Raw genomic sequence first — 22,952 nt, forward strand, 5'->3', positions numbered from 1 at the left:
ACAAGTGACAGTTCTGAACTGTCATTATCCACACTGAACAAAATTTCGTTACGAACATCGTGCAGGTGAATAATATTTACGATATTTACCAAATATTTACGGAAGTTAATCCAAGGCGCTACGGATCAACCATGTGCCCAACCCCGTGGTGGTTGGTCACTTTTTCGTTTGACACTTTTTTAGTTTGTACCCCGTTGGTTGGTCAAAGTCAAACTAAAAAGTGACGAACTGTCACTTTTTACACGGCGCTCACGCACACTACCAAAATAAACGTTTAGTAGTGTGTGTGAACTCTGTGTAAAAGCGGTGTCAAACTAAAAAGTGACCCCGTTCGTTTGACAACAGTTGGTGTCAAACCATCGGGGTTTGAGTGTAGTGGCAAAATAAAAGAAGAAACCCCCCAATGTTAAAACATATTTGGGAAGATAATTAATTTTCCTACAAAAAAATGTCATGTAGAATGAACCATATAGTACCTGTGCTTCCCCTGAAATGAAAATGTAGCGTGACGGGACAACATCGTAAAACTGGTCTTTTAAAAGGGCCAGTTTGATTTTTTAGACTTTTGCTTTTCTACACATTATCACGAAATGAAAAACGAATCTTTTGCTCCTTAAACTGATAGAATTGGTTCAAATTTGAGATTTTGCCAGCCATTTCTTTTCGGAGGAGGAGCAGATTTATGAAAAAATCCTCTCCCGTTCAATGGCTTGCAGACTTCATTTGGCCAATATTTTTGGCTTTTGAGGTAAGAAAACGCAATTAAAGCACATTTCAATTATTTAATCATAATAAAAATGAAATCTTTCATTTGAAAAATCACATTGAAAATTAAAAAATGTGGCATTTTTGTGAAGCTTCGCTAAGAATCGGTCTGATGGTGATGGTGATTTCTATCATTAAAATAATGAACAAAATAAACAAATCCAAAGGCAACCTGTATAAATTAAAAACATTTTCAATTAAATTCCGAATTCAAAAATAATCCTTTTTAAAAATCATGATAAAATTGTAAAAAAAACAAAATAGTGGGGAGGGGGTCCGACCAAACGTGACGTACTTTTCGAGGGGGGGTCAGAGCCAGCGTGACAAAGTGTGACATAGGGGGGAGGGGGGGTTAATTTTGGCCGATTTTAGCGTGACATACTTTGTGGATGACGCCTAACTGGTGATTAGTGCAAATGGTGATGCCAACCAGGAGATTTGAAGAATGGTTAGAACTTTGAAGATTTGTTGGAAACTTGAATTGAAGAAAATCAAACTTCATTAAATTCTACAAATAAAAAAAACTATGCTAACCTTAGCAGAAAGGGTCTGGGACGGTTGGCGTCGCGTCGCATGCCAAGATTTTCGACTCATCTTGAACTTGACAGTGATCCAAGAAGTTTGTGGCCCACCACCACAGCCAACCATCAGACTTGGCTACCGTTGGGGAACCAACTACGGCCCATTTGTGATGGCCCTTTTCGGCGAACAGCTGCAGACAGTGAACGGACGCCCATGAACTTGCTCCGCTTGCTAATTCTTTGCTGTAGGACAGGAAAACAATTCGTTGAGGTTATGTTCTGTTGTGACGATTATCAATTTTGACGTATCAAGATGTTACGTAAAAATTACTTTTATGCTGTTTGTGCTCTTTTTGTGACAAACGCGACATTTGCGGCAAGCGAGCATCACCAAGTCAAATTTCCCACTTGAGAGCATCGCGAAATTTTCCTAGTCCTAGTGTCTAGTTTTTTGGCCATGTGTTGGTTGGTTTTTGCTGCCAAAAACGGAACATGACCGTTCGGATGGATGTTGCAACGGAAATTTGTGGCTTAGATTTAGTCGGGGTTTGGGTCGCGGATCGTTGCGATCGCCGCTAGGGATCGTTTGGTCTGGGAACGTTAAAGATACCGCGGGCGGGAGAGCGCCTAGATAGTTGGTTCAACTACTATTTGTGGCGCGTAATTCAGGTGGCGGCGCGAAGATGGATTTGAAGATTCCTCGGATTGAGATAAGGTGAGAGGCTGATGGTAGTGAAGATGTGGGAAATGTCCGTTATCAGTGCGCAAATAAAGAGGAGATGTGCGCCTTAAGGGGAAAACGTGCAAGTTGTAAACAACAGCATGGGGAGGAGAAGTGAAAATGTCTCAATTTGTTTTTAGGGGGATGATGTTCGCGTTGCCTGCTGTGGCATTATGTAATGACGTTTTTTCACAACTGGTTCAAAATTTAGCTGCATTCAAAGATTATACTAGCCTGATATGTGTCTAACAACGATAATATTTTGAGATTAAGATTTTGCTGCTAACTTTGATATAAAGCCAATTGTTGAAGCAACTTTCGATTTTTTTTTCTGTTTTGCCTTTCTTGCTAAAGAAAGGCATTGCATTTGTTTATGTCTTTTTTTAATCTATAACAAATTTATTCTTTTTAAAATCAATAAAAAAATATCATCAAAATTGTGTTTCAATGTATTAAAAATATTTTAATAACTGCCACACCCCGAAACCTCGTCTTGCCAGAATATTTGTCCAGCAAATTGTTGTTGATGAATCTTCAGCCAATGTGTGATTTCATTACCATTTTTGTTTGTGATGAATGTAAATACTCGGTTGGAAGTGAAAAATGGGCGTTTTTTCATCATTTAAGGCCGATGCAAATTTTTTTTGAGGTTTATGTCCCTCAACTCTGACCAAAGTCTTTCTGACCAAAGAATTTTTTGGAAAATGTTTTTTTTGCCCCTTGATTTTTCAGACCAATTTTGAAGGGGGGGGGGGGGCCACAATAACTTTGAAAAATATTTGCAACGGCCTTACGCAATTTTTAAAATATTTTGAATTTATAAGAAATCGAAAACAAAATTTAAGTATTCAATAGTAAGAAGACAGATAAACTTATTAATATGAAAATTTGTATTTTTTAATTTGTACAATGTTTACCTTTTGAAATTTTTAACTGAAAAACCTCATATTAAAACTGAGCATGTCTCTAGATTCTCAAATAATTTTTTTAGTTGTATTGTATATTTTGATTTGAATGAAAATTTTACAATCAATTCCTTAGGTCCAAATAAGCCATTTTGCATCATTGGTTATTTCATACAAGTTTCCATAAAAATGTGGAGTCTTTGAATAGAAAAGTGCTATGCAAATATTCGAAAATCTGTAACTTTTTTTTACAAAATCTTTACACACTTTACCCCTTTTGATTTTTTGATGTTTAGTTGATAAAAGTGTATTTTGGTATTTTATCATGAGAGAGCCTCTGTGACCAGTTTATTGAAATGAGAAAAAAAAACGTTCAGAAATTATGTTATTATTACTCCAAACAACCCAATGTTTTTAAATATTTGAAGGAAGCTTTAAATATATTTTTGCATTTTTTGAGAACAAACAATAGAAAGTAATTTTTCAATGATTTTTCTGAATTATTATGCAACATGATTTAAATTATACGATAAACCAACATCATTCCACAAAAAGTCTTCTATTTTTTCACATTTAACCCTCTAACACCTGTAGTTGCACCAGTGCTCCATAATTCATTTACTTCAAATTGTAATTTCTTTACACAGAAAAAAAAAATAATGTAAATTTTGTAAGGTTAAATATTACCTCTTTTATGATGTAATTTTACCTCAATTTAGACTTAAAAAGTGACATTACACCAGAAAAGTGGTAAAATTACACACTTCCAGAGGTAAAATTACACCTTTTTTCTGACATAAAAGATGTACCCCTTCCCAGATGTAATATTACCATGATTTTTTTTTCTGTGTAGTACCTTGTATTTAACCAATTGAATTAATTCTTTTGCAAAAAATAGATTTTCATCTCAATTGATCTTGGTAAACAAAAACGTAAGAAAAAATCTCAATTTTAATTTGGAGGTATGTAGTTAATATTGTTTTGATGAAATAATATCAATCTGTTAACACTTGTAGCACCAACGGGGTCAAAACTTACGCGAAGCACCAAGGGGGTCAAAAAAGTTGGAAATGCAACTTCAACCGGCTGTATCTCGGCGAAAACTCAACCAATTTGGATGATTCTTGTTGCATTCGATCCGGAAGAATGTCAAGAATCACCTCCAAAAAGGTAGATCCAAAACAGATGCGTCTACCTTAAGTTATAATAAAAAAGGCATTTCCAACTTTTTTCCAAGGGTTGTATGAGCCGGTGAAAATGCATTTCCAACTTTTTTGACCCCCTTGGGGCTACAAGAGTTAAAAGCTTACCAAATTGTGATAATTTGATACTCATTTAGCAAGATCTTTTTTCAGTTGCTTCAAAATTTAATATTATCAGACATAATTCTGTTATCATAATTTCTGATAATCTGATTAATTATTTATAAACCAAACAATACATTTAATTGAACAAAATCATGTTGAGTTTGTTCATTTATTATTTTTTCAGTGCATTTTCAAAAAATAGTTCCAAAAACTTAAGAAAATGTATACTTTCGCTTGAATTTCGGGAATTTCCCGGGAAACGGGATTTTTTTTTCGGGAAATCCCGAGTTTTTTTTCCTGCTCTAGAGTTCAGTTCTGCCACCCAACTGCCACCTATTGGAAAATTGAAGTATCATCTCAAAAAGCACCGTGGTTTTCACCTTTTTTTTGAATTTACAAGAATCATTTTCTTAGCATAACTTTCAAAATGTTTCACTAAACTTAATTATTTTTAATAGGGTCCTATGGAACCCCAAAACGGACAGAATAAGGAAAACCCGGCCAACATCTATTCAGCCAGTTCTGAGATAATCGGGTGGAAAAAATCATATATCAGAAAATGATTCTGAGTCGATTTGTATACGTGAAGGTATATCTAGTAGGTGTTTTTAAGAAGTTAAATTTTCGAGTGATTTTAAAACTTTTCCTCAGTGAGGAAGGCAAAAATCGAAAATTCACTCTCAAAAGCTTTCATAAATCATTTTAGGAAGCAAAACTGAAGTTGCAATCATAAAGTACCTTTGGGAATTTTAGATAATTTTTTTTTATTATTTTCCGGTAAAGAGAATTTAAAAGACGTGTATGTGAACCGTCTAAAGCATTTTTAAAGTTGATGATTCCTAAATTGAACAATAATTGACTAAAATCCGGCATTGTTTACAAATGGCGCTTAGAACCTATTGAAAGTTAACTCGAAATTTGCAACGCTGATTAAATTTTCTACAACTATTTTTTTAGGCATTGTTGACCTGGCGTACGGTTGCTGAGACCTTGTAAATAAATAAAAATAAATAAACACATGTGCTACCCATGTGGCACACAATTTTGAATCGATGATATTCTCGGTATTTCAGTATCTTCAAAACTATGAGAACTGTTGGAATAATTTGTTATTCGTAAACTTGAGACGAAGCCGTCAATCAGTTCAAAGCAAAGTTGATCTTCGCTCTATAATGCTTTGTAGGAAGGTGTAGAGGAAGGTGAGACAATTTTGATTATTTCCAGTATGAAGAATTGTTGCTAGCAATGCAATTAGTTGATTTTACTACCACATAACCGCCAAAACGACGTAAACGTCACTGGGCATAAGATTGTATGAAGTTTTTTCAAAACCTTTGTTTTCTTACTTTGTTTAATGTACAAAACAAGGCTTCGGGTTCGTTTTAAGGCTCATTTTATCAAAAGGCTATTTACATGCACCTATTATAAAGTTGATTTAATTTTAGGTTATTTTTGTTGAGATCTTTAAAAAATCTTGTTCAGGTGGGGCAAGTGTACCATATGGATTTTTAGTATGGAAAAAATACGAATTGCTGCAACAACATATTTTATTAGTAAATAAATACATAAAAGTAATTAAAAAGTGATACGCAATTGTTTAAAAAATTGTCCAAGCTAAATTTAGCGATATTATGAATACTTACTGTTTATCATCTAAGTAATTCTTTTTTTTTGTAAAAATGATCAAATTTTTAAGTATAATATTATTATGTAATCTAAAATTAATTCTAATCTAATGTACACAGCTAAAAAAGTAGTAATCCAGCTGCGTGTAAAAGGCCTCGGTGTAAAATAAATATTGCATTATTTTATGCAATTTTATGTGATTTTACACCCTGAAATATGTAGCCCATCAGTATGGGAAACCTACTTGACCGAAATGTCAAGCTCATATATGCGTTTATCCTAACAGCTTTACATCGGTCTGATGGCCGAGTGGGCTAAGGCGCCAGTCCTTGCTGTTGGTGCTTGGTTTAAATCCCGTCAGTTGCAACTTTTTTTGTGTTTGCAAAAACTGTACATGCAGTGTGTAATATTACGTGTTTATTTTGACGAAGGTGATGTGCAGCTTTTGCATGCGATTTTACCATCAGATTTTTTGCTATGTATTCAAGTGATAACAGTTCAATTGTTAGCAAATTAACATGTTGTTTCATGCATTGTTCGTCTTGACCCACTAGTTGAATAGAGCGTACAAAAAATTAAAAATTTTAAAATCCATTGTTTACATCAAAACCCGGATTTTTTAAAAAACTTGTTCTATCAAAGTCGAGATTTGAAAAAAGATGATTATGACCAAATCCGACAGATTTTTTAACGTTTTTAGTGGGTTATAACGAGCATTTTCCTTATCTCATTCAGTTTAACAAATATCTGCACCAAAATGAATCAGCACATCGACGCTAACTTGCCGTACGTCGCTTTTTGACGTTTAGAGAAAAAGCGTTTAAATGTTTGACCTTGAATAAACAAACAAATAGGGCACATAATTTAAATAATAACAAACACGTTTTGTTTGGTTGATCATTCTGTGCATTGTCCTGAAGTTTGGTTGAATTTGGTTGCTGTAATCCCGAGTTATAATTACAATTGTTTACGGTAGTCGAGCTTATACTTGTGTCAAACGCGTTCTGACCTGAAATACTTTTCGGCAATTGTCGCACTTACATCAATTTTCAAGCTGTGTCAAACAAGCACGGCAAGATTGAAACTTCCTTCATATTAAAAGTGACAAAAATGCACGGAGCTTTTTCGGTTTTTATTGGATATCTCAGGATTGAAATCGAATTTTTGGGGACCTGTGAAGCTCAAAAAGTTAGGCATTCAGAGCTGTATAAAATTGCGTTCTTAATTCAATTTGGCTCAAAATCGACACACGATAAGATAGCACGACAGTGACAAATATGTCGGTTGTTCTCTTCTTGAATTCCGGAAGGATTTTCATCAAAGTAAGTATCTGAAATCTGGTTTCAAAACAAGGTATAAGAGCGATTTTGCGATTGGGGTCCTTCAAATCATTAAACAAGTAAAATGTCATTGTATTTTTCATTAAAAGCCTAGTTAAACATGGCGAGCTAAAATAGGTTCAGCCGTTCGGGAGATATGGTCTTTTTTTTTTAATTACTCTAAGTAATTGACCCATTTTTGAGCACCCTATTGTTTGGCCACACAGCACCTTTCATCTGGTTCCTACTGGGTTGACTTGAAATCGCTAAAGTAACACTTAAGTGCTCAATATTTGTGATAGGGTTGGCTTTATTTTTTAAATCCCAACTGATTCAGATTATTGTGTGATAAAATGCAAAGCTGACTACAAACATAACGCATTATACACACTAGGATGGCTCTAGATGGTCGATTTTTCAGAACATGTTTTATTCGATTGCTTTGTGCATTGCATTTCAATTTTGTATGGAAATTAGTATGGAAAAAACCTCTTTTTTACATTTTGATTTTTCATATTACCAACACAATAGCGTAAAAATTGAAAAAATCTCTAAAACTTTATTTATCGAAGAAAGTATTGTGCTATCTTGCTCCTACACGGAGAAAAAAGAGTTCTTTAAATCGTGAACAAGCGTTCATGAAAATGGGAACCACGAACAAAGTGTTCAAAATTCATGGTACGTTTTTAAAAATCGTACCATGGGATTTGAACACTTTGTTCGAGGTTCCCATTTTTATGAACTCCTTTTTCTCCGTGTATCAAAAGATACAGCGTCCCCAAAACTGGTATAAAACGTGATTTCCGAGCAAAAAACACGTTTCAGGCATCAAAAAACTTTGTTCTGGCATGATTTGATCATTTTTTAAATTTTCCGTATAACGCCGAGCCAGTCTAATACACACCCCCGAAAAAAAATGCGATAAGCACCTCCAGGATTCGCGTGCTGTCTTGTTGTTGATTTTACGTGTCATTTATTTTTCTTGCTTTAATTTTGAAAAGTACCTGACCGAACCTAATCTTAATTGATGCTGCAATGGCGCCTTGTAAAATGAAAGATGTGCAAAAAAAAACAAAATTTTGGTCCTGATAAGGCCAGTAGAGATAAACAAAGGGCAATTTTTGAGTCATTTTTTCAAAGAAGAAGAACAACCAACGGAAATCGTTTTATAAGGGGGTCATATAAGTGTAGAATAAATCAGCGGAGCTCACTTTTGGCAGTTGTGTTGCCAAGAAGCACGTTTTCATCACCTGTGGTGGCGCGAGTCTTATCAGCATCAGGCGAGCGAATTTCGAGTCGATTTCTAGAACAAATGTTAAGAAGTTGAGAAATCGAGAAATGAAAAAGTTTCTGGTCTCTTATCATGTTGGTAACATTGCATTCATGTTAATTTTTGATTAATTCTTCAAAATTTTCGTCAGGGTAAAAAATGGCAAGTCATCACAGCTTCCCAGGAAGCTTCTTCTCACAATGTTGTCCCGTTACGTTGTACATTTTTCTCGGGACATTAATTGTCATGAACTTGATCTTCAGTATAAAGCCGCCACCGCTGAGGCAGTAGTGAAAAGACACGCGAATGAAAATTGTTTCAAAAGAGACAGGCATTTATTTTTATCTCTCTAGCAAAGGGCACCGTACGATGCTTTCCGGTCTCAGCGAAATTCATAGCTGAGAGAGTTAAAAGATCGTTGTATTCCATGTAATTTAGTAAAAATTACTAATTATGCGTGTTTTAGTAATCTTTAAGTTTTCAAATATTAATAACTGATTTTTTCATTCCATATGTGAATTCAACAGACAAAAGAGAGATGTGGCTTTTTGATGATGATTGATTCAAAGAAAAAGAGCCCTTTCTTCTCTCTCATTTAGACGATTTTCTTCAATTGAAGTTTAGAGCCAGTAGGAAAAATCAAAAAGATGTCCCGTTTTTAAATTAGCACAAGCAACAAGACATCACTGAAAGATTACATTTTCCTCCGCAAAAAAGCGTGCATTTGACTACGAAATAAGTGACGACTGCCCCACGAATCAATCAAAATCAATTTATACCCTGACAAGGTAACACACGAAACTGGCATAATGCCCATTATTGTCAAGTCGAGTCGTCGCATGTCGATGATGGCTATCGTCACCGTTTAAATGTGTGATAAGGTAATTTTCCTATACCAAGTCGTCAATGGATTCTCTCCCTGGTTTTTGATTTGTTCCTGGTCGTTATCAAAATGTCTGACATGAATCAAATACTTTTTTTTTTCAAATGTTGGCGCCAAATATGAAATTTTTCGTGTTTTAGTTAGGATCTTTCCAAAATATTAAAAATTAATTTCCTAGCACCTGCTGCCACCAAGTGTGACCTTCCAGGGTGGGCTTAGTTCGGCCATTCGCCTACGATGTCCTCCGCGGTTAAGTCATAGATAGTATGTAGTTGTTTACGCCAGGTGAATCGCTGTTGGAGGCTATCACACGGTGAGGGGGATTGTACTCTACGCGTGTGTCATTGGCGCTCATCAAACTGATAAAACGGCAAATGTGTGTCATTGGCATCCGACGGCAGATTCCAGAAATTCTCAATCACTTGTTGACACTTGAGGGATTTTTCTCGAAACCGCATTAGCTTGTTGAATTTGGGTCACAGCACTTGTCCAATTAGTTTGATGTATGGTCTGTTGCCAAGAATATCAGATTATTTGACAGGAAATCCTGTCATAAATTGAACCTTCGCCTTAACCTTGAGGCACACCCTGTTGGCGTGCCATTTGCTCAAGATTTTTAATTTGCCTCTTATTACGACACTAAAAGAGCTTATTATTGCAGCACAAAATTTGTACGTTTTTCTTGAACTCGTGATCCATTCAAATTCTAATGTTTTATAAATATTGTGTTAATGTGACCTTTTTGATCGAAAATAGAAAAAAAAGTTAGTCTAATGAAAAACAAATGAGCTCTAAATGATTTACTTAAGAGCGAGTTTTTCACCGATGTGAAACAGGTCGTATCGAGGTGCTCCGATTTGGATGAAACTTTCAGCGTTTGTTAGTCTATGCATGAGATGAACTCATGCCAAATATGAGCCCTCTACGACAAAGGGAAGTGGGGTAAAACGGGCATTGAAGTTTGAGGTCCAAAACACATGAAAAATCTTAAAATTGCTCGCATTTCCGTAAAACTTCATCAATTCCAACTCTCTTAGATGCATTCGAAAGGTCTTTGAAGCCCTTCAAAATGTGCTATAGACATCCAGGATTGGTTTGACTTTTTCTCATAGCTTTTGCAAATTACTGTTAAAAATTGATTTTTTTAAAACCTTAATAACTTTTGGCAACAGCCTCCAACACCCATACTCCTATAGGTCAAAAGTTAGGGAATTTCATGGACTATAAGCCTACGGTATTAACTTTTTGGCCAATCGCAGTTTTTCTCATAGTTTTTCGATTTTTCTAGAACAAACATTTTACAACGTTAGTTTTTGCTCTGTAGGCCTCCATAGCGGCACTTTTTGGTCTCAATTTTGACATATTCGGAATCCTCAGAAAATTTTACATTATATTGAGGTGTTGGAATTTTGAATTTGATTGGAAAAAATGCCATTTAGAATCAAATAAAATATTATTTAGAATTTTGTCGGATTAGGGGTAAAACAAGTTTTCGCCTACTTGATACAGCATTTGACGTATTGATCATAGGGTAAATAAGATCTATTTCTTTTTTCAAAAATGTTTTATTTAATTATTTTTTAAATCAAAATTACAACTCCAATACTTCTAACTTACGTGAAATTGACCGAGGATTCCGAATATGACAAAATTGAGACCAAAAAGTGCCGTCTTCTTGGTCTACAGGGCAAAAACTAACGTTGTAAAATGTTTGTTCTAGAAAAATCGAAAAACTATGAGAAAAACTGCGATTGGCCAAAAAGTTAATACCGTAGGCTTATAGTCCATGAAATTCCCTAACTTTTGACCTATAGGAGTATGGGTGTTGGAGGCTGTTGCCAAAAGTTATTAAGGTTTTAAAAAAATTAATTTTTAACAGTAATTTGCAAAAGCTATGAGAAAAAGTCAAACCAATCCTGGATGTCTATAGCACATTTTGAAGGGCTTCAAAAGACCTTTCGAATGCATCTAAGAGAATTGGAATTGATGAAGTTTTACGGAAATGCGAACAATTTTAAGAATTTTCATGTGTTTTGGACCTCAAACTTCAATGCCCGTTTTACCCCACTTCCCTTTGTCGTAGAGGGCTCATATCTGGCATGAGTTCATCTCATGCATAGACAAACAAACGCTGAAAGTTTCATCCAAATCGGAGCAACTCGATACGACCTCCAGAACAAACCGAGCAGAATCTACAAATACTGCCTCTTAAAGTCAAATTTCTGGATTAAGTAAGGAGATGATTGATAACGAATGCATAGGGGTAATTCTCCACCAACTCACACAGCAGTTGCCCCGACCCCTCTTCGATTTGCGTGAAACTTTGTCCTAAGGGGTAACTTTTGTCCCTGATCACGAATCCGAGGTCCGTTTTTTGATATCTCGTTACGGAGGGGCGGTACGACCCCTTCCATTTTTGAACATGCGAAAAAAGAGGTGTTTTTCAATAATTTGCAGCCTGAAACGGTGATGAGATAGACATTTGGTGTCAAAGAGTAACGTATTTTTCATTGAAAAAAAAAAACACTAAAAAAGTTTTTAAAAACTCTCCCATTTCCCGTTACTTGACTGTAAAAAAATTTGGAACATGTCATTTTATGGGAAATTTAATTTGCTTTTCGAATCTACCTTGACCCAGAAGGGTAATTTTTTCCTTTAGAACAACATTTTTCATTTTAAAATTTCGTGTTTTTTCTAACTATGCAGGGTTGTTTTTTAGAGTGTAACAATGTTCAACAATGATGTAGAGCAGACAATTACAAAAATTTTGATCTATAGACATAAGAGGTTTGCTTATAAACATCACGAGTTATCACGATTTTACGAAAAAAAAGTTTTGAAAATGTTGGTCGTCCTCGATCATGGCTGTTCATGGTCACCCGCGACAGACACCGACGACGAAACAAAGAGAAACGCAAAAAGTAACTTTTTCAAAACTTTTTTTCGTAAAATCGCGATAACTCGTGATGTTTCTAAGCAAACCCCTTATGTCTATATATCAATTTTTTTGTAATTGTCTGCTCTACAACTTTGTAGAATATCGTTACACTCTAAAAAATAACCCTGAAAAGTTAGAAAAAAAAAACACGAAATTTTAAAATGAAAAATTTTGTTCTAAATGAAAAAATTACCTTTCTGGGTCAATGTAGATTCGAAAAAAACATTAAATTTCCCATAAAATGGCATGTTCCAATTTTTTTTACAGTCAAGTAACGGAAAATGGGAGAATTTTTAAAACTTTTTTGTGTTTTTTTTCGACGAAAAATACGTTTTTTCGGAATTCTGAGTACACCATCAAATCGAGCGTCTAATTTTACATAAAAGTCCCTTTGACACCAAATTTCTATCTCATTCAGGCTGCAAATTATTGAAAAACACCTCTTTTTTCGCATGTTCAAAAATGGAAGGGGTCGTACCGCCCCTCCGTCACGAGATATCAAAAAAAGGACCTCGGATTCGTGATCAGGCACAAAAGTTACCCCTTAGGATAAAGTTTCACGCAAATCGAAGAGGGGTCGGGGCAACTTTTCCCGATTTCGTGTGAGTTGGTAGAGAATTACCCATAGGGGAAGAAGAAAAGATTATGAACGAAGCACTGATCATACCAATTGTCATTAGAAAATAAGAATATACTATTTTTCGAGCCCAAATGTGAAAACTACATATTAATAAAGGCTTTTTTTTCATAACAATGAAAGTGCTGGATAATTTTGTTTTTTACTCTTTGATATTTATTTATATTTTGCTCATTCTGATAAATTAATGGCAAACACTTTTGAAAGTTTTGTGTAATAAAGGGATCAGTAAAAATATGAAGAGTTGGTATGAGTGAACATATAAACTTTATGAATATTTGTTCAGGGCATAAAAAACTATTTGAAGTTAGTAGTTTGAAAAAACTCGTGCCACGATATCTCAACACTGCTTTGACCAAATCAGCTCAAAATATAGGTGAAGGTGAAGAATCATTTTCAAAAAAAGATGTAAAAAAATATGTTTATGGTTTTCATGTAACAAATCATCATTTTTTAATTTTGTATTCAAAAAATCAAATTGGGCTTCTTTGTGCAAACGGGATACCTCTTGGGAGTTTTCAATTTGGTCCATCTAATCTCGAGATATCGTGGCACCCGTAAATTAATCCGGTGTTTCGAGAAAGACGTTCTGAAAGTTTGACGGTTTGCTTTGCGCACAGCAAAAAATCAAGCATAAATCATCTGTTGTTTACTTTCATCGTGAAATATCTTCATGAAGTTTTCAGGAGAGATTGGAAATCTCCTTTTTAATTAATTCAATATATTTGTGATTTTTTTTAATTTTCTAAATAAGTCTTGATTTCTAACAAATTTAAGTTAAGTACACACATTTTTTTCCGAATGTCATTTATGGTGTGACACTTCTACACGTCAATTAACATGTAAATTTAAATGCAATTTGATATAAATTTGCCACAAATTATACGTAAAAACATGATTTTACATGTGATTCAACCGTTTACGTCGAATCTCAAGTTTACATGAAATGAGTATCATTTTTTTCGTGTCGAGTAAATTAACAAAAAAACAACATTAAAAAAACCTAAAATAACGGAAAATGTGTGCTTTTGATTTAGCTACAGTAATATTTATCACCTAATTTTCCAAGCTCGAGAAAAAATGGAGAAAATTTGTCTGGGGAATCCCACTTTTTATGAAGCTTGGAAGTTGAGGTATTAAGTCTACAATTTAAAAAAATCACTACACAATATCTGGTAGGGGAAATTCTTGTATGTTTAAGCACTCGCTCCTAACTCCATCCAATTTGCTGATTTTCACTATTCAAACAACTAATTTTGCAAAACTTTTGATGGACCTTGCTTGCTCACTTCTTATTGAGCTATTTATCATTCGACTTAAGTTCAAAACGCTTTTAATGAGCTGTAATTGAATGTCAAAGTGCTGATATGGCAACATAAGAGGCACGCTGGAATTAGATGCTGTTCCCCTAAATATTACTTTTTTCTGAAGTGAATTTACCTCAATTTATGTGAATAATTGTAATTACACAAAAAAAGTAAATTTACCCATTTTGTACACGATAAAAATGATGTCAACATTCACTGATGTAAAACAACAGCGAGTACACTTCAAACCAGCCGAATTTAGATAAAAAGCACTCCGATTTGGCTCAAATTTGGCTTGTAAGTTCCTTGCCCAAAATAATAAGACCCGTGATTAGCGTTGTTCTATCCAAATCAGGGACAATTTCGAAAAAAAATAATACAAAAATGAGTTTTCTTTAGTGAAATCGTACGTCATTTTTAAACCTCCCTAGTTTGGATAGGACAACGCTAATAACCAAACAAAAAAATGGGTCTAGTTCGGGCAATTTCCAAAAAAGTGATTATTTTGGTTTTTAGTGGCATCCCGAGCAGACGGCGATAACTTAGGAATAACATTTTTTGGTATTTGAAAAAAACTAGACCAACAACGTATCATTTTATTTATAACAAGATTTGTTATTTGTCGTTATGAACTTTGTATTATTGGATTGTTATTGTAATAACAGACTTAGAACATTTCTTGTTATTATTCGAACAAATCTCTGTTATTATTTTTTTGTTATTTTAACAGCAAATCCGATCATCTCAATAACAGTTTGAGGTATTCTTCCATAGCAAAATATGTTATTCCCAAGTTGTTTCGGCTTTCAACCAATGTCAGACCAATAACAAATTTTGTTATGATAAAATAAACTGTTATTAAATCCTTATGCAAACATGGATTTTTCAGGAAGATTCCATAACACTTTCTGTTATTTTAACAGTATTTGTTATTTAAATGGCATGAATGTTGTTATTACCGTCTGCCCGGGATTTCGGTAAAGATTCACGGTATTTTAAGTTCGAATTTTATACCGATATCCAACAATTTCTTTTCAAAAAATCATATCTCAGAATTCTATAAATGGATATTCCCAATTTATTTATATGTTACGTCAAACATTTTGAAAAAGCATAGACAAAATATTTTTTTCTTTGTGCCCCAAAACGTTCAAATCAGCAAACAAAGTTTTCATTTAATCTGTTAGTATATTCAACCACGTTTTTTAAATGTCTTAGTATTTTTCACTACAAGCCCACGTTATCACCAACTCAACCTGTTTTGTTGAAAAATGATATTTTTTAAAGAAAGTGGTCAAAAACACAATTTTTTTGAACACCCTAATTCGATTGGGACAAGCTTAATCGCCAAACACAAACCAAAAAAAAAAAGGTCTAATGCCAAATTTGATCCAAATTCTGCTAGTGAATAATGTAATTATTGGATTATTTCATTGCTGCTTAGAACTAATTGAAAGAGATTTATTCAGAATTAATTTAAATTACTTATATTAATACGACCATTTATCAAAAATAACTTGGATGCACCGATGCGTCTTTTATTTTCCGAGCTACCTTAGGGACTGGTTGAACGGAAAATTTTAATTATTTTATTAAGCATCAGCTAATTTATTCAAATCTCTCCTCCCCTCGATCAGCTGATCGTCCTACCTTTCAGCAAAACCCATTTCATTGTCAGCTGAAGCTCATTTCCTTCTCCCTGCTCTCTTCCACCCTCCAAGCAGGTTATTTCGGTACAATCCACCAATCACGTCATTACGTGTAGATTCTCGCGCTCAGATGTTCTGTCCGCTTGCCTGCAGTACTCATCCCTAGAGGCAGACTTTTCGATATGAGACGACTTGTCTTGGCTTGGTTCTATTTTAAACCAAGCATCTTTTTTTTCTCTGACACAGTATTTTTCCTTTCGATTTCCGATGACAAAAACGACGACGCCAAGCTCATAAAGCATACTCGGCGGAATGAAAATGGGCGAGATTTTCTGGCTTCTGGGGAAAGGAAGTGGTCAACCACCTTTTATGCGAGCTCGGGTGACGTAGCTTAGGAATGACCTCGAAAGCAGCAGCTATCGCGTCATCTGAACCATCCGTCTTGAATCGGGCGGTTTGAACCGGCAAATCTTTTGTTGCTTTCGTGAGCTCTATAATTTGTCTTGAAAGTATTTCAAACAAATGAAAAAAATAAAAAAAAAACGTGACTCTCGGTTACCAAGAAGGTTGACCCGATTCTTACAGCTAAGAGCTAGAATTACTAATTTGGGACACTTTCTTTTTTTGCCTATTTTGCAGACGAACATCGAGCGACTCGCAGCTGGACAAGCCAAACATCCAGAAATCCGCGGTTTACAACATCCATGGCTTGGGCGGTTCGCAAGCGTCGCTCAGTATTCCTGCAATCCACAAGGACGTTCCGGGGTACAGAGGAAGCAATGAGTTTATTTGTGAGTAATTGGAAAACAAGAAGTTGACGACAATCTTACCTCGACGCAAAACATATGGACTCAAAACAATAATTTTACATTTATTAGCTCAACTACAATTACAAAAGAGTAGTTTTTACAGTTTGCAAAAACTTGGCATGATTTTTTAGCGGGTGTAGGGACACTTCGTATAGACGCCCTTGCTTCTATCACTTCACTTTAGGAATTGACCCAAAATGACCTTGTTCTATCAAATTTTGGTACATCCATCTAATCAATGCCTTTCCATCTCGCCCCTTTCCAGTATCCGACGGCAAAAAGTCCACAATGGACCACCTGCGCGAGGTCGGGCCCTGGTGCCGACGCAAGTACCAGCAGGTGTTCCGCAAGAAGATCCTCTACAAGCGCGTGCCCGTGCTCAGCTGGCTGCCCAAGTACAACACGGACGACTTCGTCGGTGATCTGGTGGCGGGCTTTACCGTCGGCCTGACGGTGATTCCACAAGCGCTGGCCTACAGCAGCATCGCGGGACTTCCGGCGGCGGTGAGTCTGTTAAGCTTTTTGAGGTTAGGAACGTTGCTCATGATTGTGACTTTCGTTGCAGTACGGTTTGTACGGCTCGTTCCTGGGTTGTTTCGTGTACATCTTTCTTGGCTCGAGCAAGGACGTCCCGATGGGACCGACGGCGATCGCGTCCCTGCTGACGTTCCAGGCCACCCAAGGAGTTTGGCAGAAGGCTGTCCTGCTCTGTTTCCTCAGCGGTGTCGTTGAACTGTTGATGGGACTTTTCGGACTCGGATTCCTCATAGACTTTGTATCCGGACCGGTCAGCTCTGGGTTCACTTCGGCGGCGGCGTTCATCATCCTCAGCTCTCAAGTCAAAGATCTGCTCGGAATTACCGCCAAGGGTAACACCTTCGTCCAGCAGTGGAAGTCGATCTTTGCGGACATTCACCACACCCAACTTGGGGATGCCGTTATGGGATTCACCTGCATTGTCGTTCTGCTGCTTATGCGCCTTCTGCCGCGACTTAAGGTCGGTCCTCCGGACGCGGATCAGCAGACCACACTCCAGAAGATCATCAACAAAACGCTCTGGCTCATCGGAACCGCTCGTAACGCGATCATCGTGATCGTTTGTGGTGCGATCGGCTTTGCGATGTACACCGAGGGCCAGGATCCTCCCTTCAAGATGATTGGTGACGTGCCGAGTGGACTGCCAGCGGTTCAGCCACCGCCGTTTTCGATTCCGGAAGTGGTGGACGAGGCGGGAGTGGTGCTTCAGGAGGCGCAGAGCTTCGGCGATATGTTCAGCAGCTTGGGCTCGATGTTGATCGTAATTCCGTTGATTGCGCTACTCGAGGATATTGCGATTTGCAAGGCATTTGGTGAGTTCTGCACAGTAATTCTCAATTTACTCCACTAACTGCAACTTCTTCTCTCCCATTCCAGCCGACGGCAAATCGGTGGACGCCACCCAGGAACTTATCGCGATCGGTGTCTCCAACATTGCCAATTCGTTCGTCCAGGGCTACCCGGGCACGGGAGCGCTCTCCCGCGGTGCTGTCAACAATGCCAGCGGTGTCCGAACGCCCTTCGGCGGTCTCTACACCGGAATTATCGTCATCCTGGCGCTGCTCTTCTTCACGCCGTACTTCTTCTACATCCCAAAGGCCGCCCTCGCGGCGATCATCATCGCCGCTGTAGTGTTCATGGTGGAGTTGCGTGTCGTCAAGCCCATGTGGCGCAGCAAGAAGGCGGATTTGATCCCCGGATTGTCCTGTTTCATTGCCTGTTTGGCCCTGCCCATCGAGTACGGCATCCTGGTCGGAATCGGGTTGAACATCCTGTCGATCCTGTACCACGCTGCCCGGCCCAAAATCCACATGGATCAGCTGATCACACCGTGTGGCATCAAGTACCTCATGCTGACCCCCGATCGCAGTCTAATCTTCCCCTCGTCGGATTTTGTGCGCAACCTGATTAACAAGCACGGCCTCAAGAACCAGACGCCGGTTGTGATTGACTGCACGCACATCTACGGTGCGGACTTTACCGCCGCCCAGGTTATCGATACGCTCATCAAGGACTTCAAGAGCCGGAACCAGATGCTGCTCTTCCTGAACCCCAAACCATCCGTGTGCAGCGTGTTCGAGGGAGCTGAGCTCGAGTATCGAGTATTTTACGACATGGAACATCTGGAGAAGGCTATCCAGGAGATTCGGAGGAAGAGCTTCCAGGCCTAGGCAACTAGAATAAGAACGTTTTCGTGCGGTGACAGAAAAGACAGAAACTCAGGACCAAGCGAACAAACGCCCCGAAAAACACACACCCACAAACACACAGTTTAGCTTTAGAGGTTAGAATTTAGCGATCGTTTCATATCGTGTTGTGAACCTTCTCCTCCACCTCCCCTTTTCGGAACAGTGATTTAGAATTTAAGAGACGTAACGAGTACGTGGAGGTCGAGAAAGCCCGGAAAGGCGGGAGTTGTGTTGTGTAACTTACTGTAGGAACGACGACGATGAGAGGGCGATGCAGCCAAAAATCTTTTGTAAGCGTTAATTGTACAGTTGATTGTAAGATGAAAGTTGTTTGTAAATAAACGTTAAGTTCCTTTACTTTTAACGGTGTTAAATTGGTCGAGTTGTGGTTTATTTATTCTTCCAATCATCCCAAACAGCGGTAGGGATTTACCTTTTACGATTTATCAGTTTTACTAGTGATATTTATCATGAGTTCCTGTTTTGTTGACAATAGAGGAGAAAATCGAGAGAAAATTCATTTTTTCGTTGAATGCACAAGCATACTAGAGTGAAAATTGAAATAAAAATGACAGTTTCTGGTATCTTTTCTCTCAATTCTCTCTCATTGATCGTCGATTTACTTCACTTGCTTTACCAGCACTTCCTACTTCCACCTTTCTGATCATGTCTTGTTCGTGCTTTATTACATGCATTAGAGTTTAATGCACATAAATGTTAGTTTATTTTAACTTCTCTTTGCAAAAACCAACCAAAAAAATCGAGAATAACTGTCATTGGTCATCAACGGCGCCACCCATGTCAGTTTGTAGATCTTGGGAGGGAGGGGGGGGGGGACGGAATGTTGCTGTTGTTGTCGCCGGAAATATTTAACAGTAACGATACAAGGTATTATCGTTACTGTTCAATATTTCCGGCGACAACAACAGCAACATTCCTGTCCCTTCATGATAGTTATTCAAATAGTTATTCCTCGAGTTATGCCTTAGACATATCCAGTTGACAGTTTAGTTAATTTCGAAAGGTGATTGAATTTTAAGTAAATGTTTGGTTAACGCAAGTTGTACCACACACTTTAAAGCAATTTTGAAATATTTTGAAACTTTGCATTTTATCATCCATAAAATGTGAAGTTTGAAGCAGTTTTTCATTCAACCGTTTTTGGAAGTTTGATATATAGTTTGACCAAAGAGTATTATTTATTTCCCTTCTCTCTGGTTTGACGATAACATTTTGAATCGAAAAGTCCACCAACCGTACTATTTCTATTTTTCTAGCTAATAAATAGGATAAAATCCAGTCTCATCTTCCATGATACCAATTTTGGTAAGAAGTGGGTTAAGCATCAAGATTCCTGATAGCTCCAAAAAGACTCATTCGCTTACGAGCACAAGTAAAACCCGACGCAAAACTGCTCTGATGTATTCCTTTGTCAGTCCGTTTGTCAGTCACTTGCATACCAATCGCTACTAAAAAAAAGCTCTCTTTGCTCTCCCTCTCATTCAAATCAAGTAGGTATAGCAAATGGCTCCAAGAGACCGATTGCGGAATGTCGCTCAAAGCAGACTCAAAATAGTTTGCGATCGGCTTTGTTTGGATCATTAATAAAACTGCTTGATATCAATGTTATCAAAGTACTTAGCAATTTTATTGAGAACACAACGTCATAGACACACATTTGACAGCAATTTCCACCTTGCCAAATACAAATTTACGGCTAACTTTGGTAGCGCCGGCCAAGTGAGCGCCGCGCTCGAATTTTGTTAGAATCTCTCCTCTCTGGGCATATTCGTTTGTGATACGGGCGGAGTTGGAAGATAATTTCACGAAGTATTTGTATCGCTGTGTGAAGGGATTGAGCATGCCACTGGCAGCTAACGAGTCGTGTTCGCTTGCGAGTGATTGTGCGCTTCAGTTGGCGAAGATTCGTTCGGCGATGAGTGAATGATTTCTGAAACCCTTGGCACCAGCCACACAAGTGGATGAAGTTTTTTTTTGGTTTTAGTTTTGGGTTAGAAATAATTGTGATTTTGTAATGATACCATCTAGAAAAAAAAAGAAAAAAGATTTCAATATAAGCATTTATTTTATTATTTCATATTTATTCATCATCCGCTCTAGCTCTAACGATTATAAAAGAAGGAAATCATTCTGTATATACCTCAGTGTGATAATTTGCTTGCTTGTACTGAACTCATAAACCAACTGTTTTTGCTGTTGAATGTAGGGTTTAAAATCAGGATAAGTTGGTAGTATCTGGACACTATTTCTCTAAGCACTGACTGGAAAGCGACTTTACCACACACACGCGTGTGTGAATATTTACTGACTGAAAAATACCAAAAAGGTGCCATCACAAATACTATTTTCTTTTGCTTTGTAAGATACAAAAATATTTTGGTCTGCTGTTTTTGCTGCTGCAATTTTGTAGGATTTTATCCTTAATTTTTACTCTTTGTGTGTATTTTTTTGTTTCATAAAAATGCTTACAGCGAATATTTGCGCCCTTTTTGATGAATTTCTAAATTCTTTCACGATTGTTGTTTGGTTTCCAATTCAGCTTTCGGCGCGCAACAATTTCAGCTAGCTTTCCAATTGAGAATTGACAAATTAAAAGATATTTAATAAAAAAGAAAAACAGTTCAACCTAATCCTCCAGGGTGACATTCTTAAACAGGTAGGACATCGATTCTTTGTTGTGGATGCGACGGATGGCCTCGGACATGAGCACCGAGATGTCGACGGTTTTGATCTTGTGGCACTGCATCTTCTGGATCTCGTGCGGAACGGTATTCGTGACGACCACTTCGTCAATCGCCGAGTCCTCAATCAATCTGGGCGCGTCCTGGCTGAGCAGACCGTGAGTGGCCATTACGTAGATCTTGTACGCGCCCCTCTCCTTCAGGACTTCGGCGGCCGCGACAAACGACTGGACATCGTCGATCAGGTCGTCAACCATGATGGCGATCCGACCTCCAACGTCTCCGACCACGTTGATCGGGGGCTTCTCCTTGGCCGGATGGACCGGAACTCCACCGGAAACGTCCATTGTGCGCGACTTGGGCAACGTCGGAGGCGAGTTCCTGCCGTCGACCTCGTCCGTCTCGGACTCCTTCTGCTCACCGTGAATCACGGCAATTCCCAGCCTCAACCGCTCGGCATAGCTCGTGGCCTTCTTGGCCGACCCGGGATTGCGGGCCACAATCACTGAGTTCCTGTAGTCCGGAATGCTCTCCTGGATGTACTGCAGCAAGAACGGCGACGCCCTCAGGTTGTCCACCGGACAGTCGAAGAAGCCCTGAATCTCCTTCTGGTGCAAATCCATCGTGATGATGTGGGTCAGCCCCGAGGTGCACATCATCCGGGCCAGCAGCTTCGACACGATGCAGCCTCGTTTGCGCATCTTGCACTGCTTCGAGTACGGCAGGTACGGAATGACGCCCACGATCGACTTGGCCGACGAGGTTTTGCACGCGTACGCCATGATCAGCAGCTCCATGATGTTGTTGTTGACGTCCCTTGAGGAAGTGAAGTGTTAGTGGATTGAACGAGGCTGAAATCTGTGTGCTCTTACTTAGTTCCGGTTTGGATGATGTAGATGTCCTTGCCACGCACGGAATCGCCGATCTCGACCATGGTTTCCCGGTTCGTCTTGTGGTAGACAGAGCAGCCGCCATTTTTGACGCCCAGGCGACTAAAAAGGAATGAAGAAAATTATAAACCTTTGAGTAGAGGCAAAATTTTATCTACAACTCTGGCAAACGAGCGTCTCATCAGGAAGGGAACGCTAAAATGTTCGCTGGAACCAGCTCAGGTTATCTTCTTAAGCTCCTCCAAATAGGAGATGGAGATGCGAAGCATCTGCGGTAATTGCTGGTGTGATTTCCTTCACAGTTAACGCACTTGGTGCTCGACTTAAATGTGCTACACTATCTTGTAGAGACAAGGTTCGTCAAACTTTACGAAGTATTGCTGGAGGTTTCAGTTCCACGAGTCGTGGCCATATTCTAGCAACGGTGGCATCAGACAGCGTTCATGTGTTGTCCGTATTTTGTTATTTGTGAAACCAT

At 38.0% G+C, this 22,952-nt stretch overlaps 2 protein-coding genes across 3 annotated transcripts in view; one reads left to right on the forward strand and one right to left on the reverse strand.

The window, feature by feature from the left end:
* LOC6045382 (sodium-independent sulfate anion transporter) overlaps positions 1-19,256 on the forward strand; it is a 32,239-nt gene extending 12,983 nt beyond the window's left edge. The window contains exons 1-5 of one of the 2 annotated variants that reach the window (XM_038266681.1): positions 1,846-2,001; positions 16,488-16,639; positions 16,923-17,161; positions 17,223-18,006; positions 18,071-19,256. In XM_038266681.1, coding sequence (XP_038122609.1) covers positions 1,970-2,001; positions 16,488-16,639; positions 16,923-17,161; positions 17,223-18,006; positions 18,071-18,864 — 2,001 coding nt within the window. In that variant the 5' untranslated portion in view covers positions 1,846-1,969 and the 3' untranslated portion in view covers positions 18,865-19,256. Of the gene's footprint in view, positions 1-1,845; positions 2,002-16,487; positions 16,640-16,922; positions 17,162-17,222; positions 18,007-18,070 lie in introns of those variants that run through there. The other variant, XM_038266682.1, reaches the window with a different exon arrangement.
* Positions 19,257-20,949: 1,693 nt separating this feature from the next.
* LOC6045381 (phosphoribosyl pyrophosphate synthase-associated protein 2) lies at positions 20,950-22,819 on the reverse strand. The gene is made up of 2 exons (XM_038248727.1): positions 22,457-22,819; positions 20,950-22,400 (listed from the first exon to the last, which is right to left on the reverse strand). The coding sequence occupies exons 1-2, from the start codon at positions 22,516-22,518 to the stop codon at positions 21,530-21,532; spliced, it is 933 nt and encodes a 310-aa protein (XP_038104655.1). The 5' UTR covers positions 22,519-22,819; the 3' UTR covers positions 20,950-21,529.
* Positions 22,820-22,952: the final 133 nt, after the last annotated feature.

Source organism: Culex quinquefasciatus, chromosome 1 (assembly GCF_015732765.1).
Source record: "Culex quinquefasciatus strain JHB chromosome 1, VPISU_Cqui_1.0_pri_paternal, whole genome shotgun sequence".
Taxonomy (NCBI): Eukaryota; Metazoa; Arthropoda; class Insecta; order Diptera; family Culicidae; genus Culex; species Culex quinquefasciatus.